Source organism: Rhagoletis zephyria, unplaced genomic scaffold (genome assembly GCF_001687245.7).
Source record: "Rhagoletis zephyria isolate East Lansing unplaced genomic scaffold, Rhagoletis_zephyria_1.1 Rzeph_scaffold_06443, whole genome shotgun sequence".
Classification (NCBI taxonomy): Eukaryota; Metazoa; Arthropoda; class Insecta; order Diptera; family Tephritidae; genus Rhagoletis; species Rhagoletis zephyria.
In genome coordinates, this window is record NW_016163526.1 from 24,190 (window position 1) to 29,247 (window position 5,058).

The following is a 5,058-nucleotide window of genomic DNA, read 5'->3' on the forward strand; positions in this document are numbered from 1 at the left end:
ATATAAAAATTTTATTTCACCGTATACAAAAAATAAATCTGCCTGTGTTACAGCACGGCGGGAGACGGGAAAGGGGGGCCGGGGCCCGCTACGTAGCGTGACGTGGTGTGCGCGCCGGTCGCGCGGGGTACGCGAGGTGCGAGCGCGATCAAATTTAATGTTTGAAAGGGAAATAATGTCAATGGATTTTATTTCGTTTTTAAAAAGGTAATAATGTCAATTGACTTTATTTCGCACCAGGGTGGGAAATAAAGTCAATTGACCTTATTTCCGTTGATCTTATTACCTGTCACCAAAATACTGTGTGGCATGCGGGAAATATTTAGCTTTTTTTTTAGATTTTTTTCATTGTTTAATGCATAGATGGGCACACCAATACAGTCTCATTTTGTCATGGTATTCGTGAATCGCGCTGAGTAACAGTTGCCACTTTTCTATATTGTACAAAAGTGCGTAGTTTTTTGCGCGTGTTAGAAAACGCTCTTACAAATTTATATTTAATTTGTATTATGAACATGAAACGAAAATAATAAAATATAATAAAATAATGAAGAAATAATTTCAAATAATGAATTATGAAATTAATTTTTATAAGTACATATGTACGTGCATGAAAAGTTTTTTAATTTAATTTCATTAAACTAATGTTTTAAAAAATGATAGTTTATTCAACAACAAAATTCACGAATTTAAAATTTCTAAACTGTGTATTCAACTCTTCAACTTAAACTCAGTATTCAATAAAGTATACTAAATATATTAAATTGCCGTATCGTACATACATATATACATAAAACCCATTACAAAAAACTTTAAATTGGTTTACACAGTTCGGCAGTTTGACTTTTTTACCATGACAAATAATGTCGCCTTATATTAAAAGTACGATTCCAAGTAGTCGTATTACCACATAACAAGCATTGGGCGTTATTGGCTTTTTTTAAAACCAAAAACTGTAATTGGCACTCATACGCAGCCACTTTGGGCATTGTTACATATATAGGTGGCAACAACGCGCTAAAATTACGAATAAAAATATTCAACGGCGAAGCGTGGTGTCACTCTCATGAAAACTGAAAGCAGACTGAATTGAAATTCGCTGCGTCGTTTCTGTATACGTATAAGCGCTGCGACGCAGACGCTACTCGCGAGTAGCGTTTTGCCCATCATTGGTTTAATGGTTCAAAATGTTTTTCAATGTTGATTACACAGGTTTGCAAAAAAAAAGTTTATGCTTAGTTCGTGGTCAGTTGAAGGTCAGTTAGAGGAAAATTCATTAATAAACCTAAAAATTCATATATATGGGGTTTTAGACTCGCTGAACCCGAGTTCGAGGCCCGTTAACCTCCATAATGTCAGCTTCGAGGTCATTTGAGGGTCAAATAGGACAAAGAATTTATATTCAATAAAAATAAGAACGTTTGTTTTTGTTGTCGCTGAATCCGAATATCGGGCCCTTGATTCCTCAAGGTCATGCCAAGGCCATCCCAAGGTCAAATTCAGATGAATTGTATTGAATATTCGGGTTTATTCAACGAATTTTTCCCTACTTGGCATTCAAGTGACAACGAACCTGACGTGATTGAGGCTAACTGGCTAACTGACGGATTCGCATTCAGCGTGTCGAATAACATAGGGATATGTAGGTTTGGTTTAATATGCATAAACTTTTTTTTGTAAATCTGTGATCGAATAACCTGAGCGGGAACAAATATTTTTATAGTATAGAGTAGGTATAATATATCAAAGAAATACCGTTCGCAAAGTAAAACAAAACGGCTTACAATAATAAAAAAACAGTTTTGTTAGTGGATCGTTTTTGGATAAAATAATTTAAAAACGGGGGACAAAAAATAGCACTTTGTATGGTGCCAAACCACTCTGCCATGATATTTTTGCATTCAAACAGAAAACCACATTTGCCCATTACTGTCCTAAAACGCGCGAAAATAAATTTGCGAGCTATTACTGTCTTGTCTGTTATGGCAGGGTGCTAGTTGCATCAAAATTTATTTCAGACTTTTCCTCTCCCGCCTAAAAAAACAGGTGTCATACAGCATGATGCATAGTGGTATTCGGGTCAATGTCTCTATTCAATCCCGTCGAAGGGTACGCTTTTTGACTAGTAAATACATACATAATAATCAGCTGATGAATTTGGTTCTGTAGCTGAATAGTTTTAGATCTCGACACTTAACAAACTCCTGCCTTTCGTGAATCGGCGCAAAAAAAACAAATTTCAGTACATCATGCGGAATTAGCTCGGATGACGGAAGGAGGGCAACCGTTGGGATTAATAATAATAATAGAGGTATTCACAAGGATGTATTCATAATAGTCATATAAAATTTCTCATTGCCAAAAACATTTTCTTATGATTTCGATTCCTTTAAACTTTAGGACATAAGATAATACGACACCTTGTGAATTACTTAAATATAATTTNTTCATAATAGTCATATAAAATTTCTCATTGCCAAAAACATTTTCTTATGAATTCGATTCCTTTAAACTTTAGGACATAAGATAATACGACACCTTGTGAATTACTTAAATATAATTGGAAGTCATTCATGTATCTAATATTTACACATGTTTCACATGTATGCTTGAAATCCTCTTAGTGGTATATGTACCTCGCCAAAATTGTATTCATTTCACATACAATTTGCTTTACATATGTATTTGCGTGAAAAATTCGTGTCTCAATTATAAAAGCACCTTCTTGAATTGATCTTTTATTTTTTAGGAGGGTCCACATTCCACGCTTCCCGAAGATGAGTTCTTTGATGCCGTTGAAACTGGCCTGGAAAAAATCGAGGAAGACATGCAACTTCGCGCTAAGCTAAAGTTGCAGTCGCAGCAATCTTTGACGGTGGCGCAAGCACCGCATCAAGTCCAGCTTGAAGGAAACACTCCCAGCCTGGAAGAGTTCGGCACTGGCGGATTAGCCAGAAGTCACATACTGTGGCCGGAGGTAATTTCACAAAGAATGTAAAGCACCAAGTTAAGTTTTTCACAATTATTATTTCAAAATTGGTGGCTTCATTTTAGATCGATCGTGTTTGCAGTGAACAGTTGCGATATGCTCGCGAAGGAGTTGGTGAGGGTGGTAACGGTTGGCAAATATTTGCTGATGAAGGTGAAATAAAAATGTACAAGCGAGAAGAAGAAGTAAATGGATTAGTTATGGATCCCTTGAAAGCATATCACAGCGTTAATGGGGTTACAGCACGTGAAATGTGCCATTACTTCTTCATGCCCGAGTTTCGCAATGAGTGGGAGAGTAAGTGCGGAGTAGTTGTTCAAACTATTTACATTTCTGGGATTTATAATACAATTATTTCGTACACTTGTAGCCACTCTTGAAGACTGCACCATTCTAGAAAAAATTTCGCCCGACACATTCGTCTTCTTACAAACACATAAACGTATATGGCCTGCCAGTCAACGAGATGCCCTTTTTTGGTCACATATGCGTAAAATTACAGATGGACTTGATGAGGACGCTGTAGATATGTGGGTCGTTTGTAATAACTCCACGGATTACTCTAAACAGGAAGTTAGTTTTGACCTTATTACCCAGTAACAAAATAAATCATTTTCACTAGTGTTTCTTCTCGATATATAGAGATATAAATCAAATACAATCATAGCTAACTACTATATTTAAAATGTCCTTCCTCCAGAAGAATTTTATATTCATGCTTTCGCTTATTCAATATTGGCGTCCGTCGATGACATTTGGTAGATGTCTTATTCGGAAGTTTTTCTATTAAAACCCCACTTAAAGGCTCTTATGCCAGCCATCGAACTAGGGGAAAAAGCAAATAACTGCTATGAAAGGCGATTAGACGGTCACTTATAAATTAAGCAACGCAGAACTATTAGCAAAAAAATTATAAGCCACCTTCAGAACACTGTCTTTAGGTTATCCAATTTTTGTACAGGTTTCGTGTTTCTTGTGAAGAAGACTACTAGAAACTTCTAAGCTGAGCATATTTGAATGTCGTAACACTGTATAACGCTAATACCACAGCGTATGGTGTAATTTCCTTATATCCTGGTTTGCCCGTTATCGATTACTTCTGCCGATAATGTATAAAACGCCTTCTATGGAGTGAAAAACATATGATGCAAATATAAGACATATTTGTAGATATGTAGGTACATACGATGTCTACAATTAAAAAAAGTATCTTAAAGATTCCGATGCACCAATTTCAAATAACTGTATTTTATTTCTGTTCATCCGGCGATCATATCAATTCATAAGATTAAAATTTTTGATACTCGTATTTGCTGAGCTCGGAAGTCATAAAAGTGAAAAAGACATATTTGAGACTGACTGATATCTTAAAGTTTATTTCTTAAAAAAATGGATAGGTACATTTTGAATAATTCGGTAATTCCTTTTGTAAATTCTAGTCAAAAAATGGCAAATGCGTTCGCATTTTTCTGACCGTAATTTTAGCCTGCCAGACACGTTTACCCCCTGGAAAAACAAAAAATGATGATCTTAGTCGCGACGAATTAGCTTGTAAAATCACATATTGCTCTGTTGGTGAGTGCCGAAAATGTGTTTAATTACTAATTCCAAACACATATTTTCGATTTTTTAATTGTTCCTTCATTGCAGTCAATCCTGGTGGTTGGGCGCCTGCTTCCGCTTTGCGAGCCGTTTACAAGCGCGAGTATCCTAAGTTCCTGAAACGTTTTACCGGATATGTGATAGATCAATGCAAGAACAAACCAATAATGTTCTGATATTAGCAGTCATTTCCTTAAACAATGTTTTCCAACTGTAATGGATTTGAGTGAAAAATTTTTGTTAACATATCTTTTCAGTTTCCATTTTTTTGTTGATAATAAGAAGAAATAACATTTAAAACATAAAACTACCGTTCGGTTGATCCTCGAAAGAAAATAAGCGTATAATAACATTTTACTCAGTACGAGGGTTTGAGGCTTCTTTATATCGATGGCTGAGTGGAAGATCGACCTATCTCGCCTGCCAGTTCGAAAACGCTCTATCTCAAAAAATTTTCAAGAACGCCC

At 35.8% G+C, this 5,058-nt stretch overlaps 1 protein-coding gene across 1 annotated transcript; it reads left to right on the forward strand.

Annotated features, from left to right (window-relative positions):
* Positions 1-2,747: 2,747 nt before the first annotated feature.
* Positions 2,748-4,839, forward strand: cert (ceramide transfer protein). Its single transcript, XM_017629033.1, has 5 exons — positions 2,748-2,977; positions 3,055-3,286; positions 3,360-3,562; positions 4,429-4,564; positions 4,640-4,839. The coding sequence occupies exons 1-5, from the start codon at positions 2,828-2,830 to the stop codon at positions 4,765-4,767; spliced, it is 849 nt and encodes a 282-aa protein (XP_017484522.1). The 5' UTR covers positions 2,748-2,827; the 3' UTR covers positions 4,768-4,839.
* The last annotated feature ends 219 nt before the right edge of the window (positions 4,840-5,058 follow it).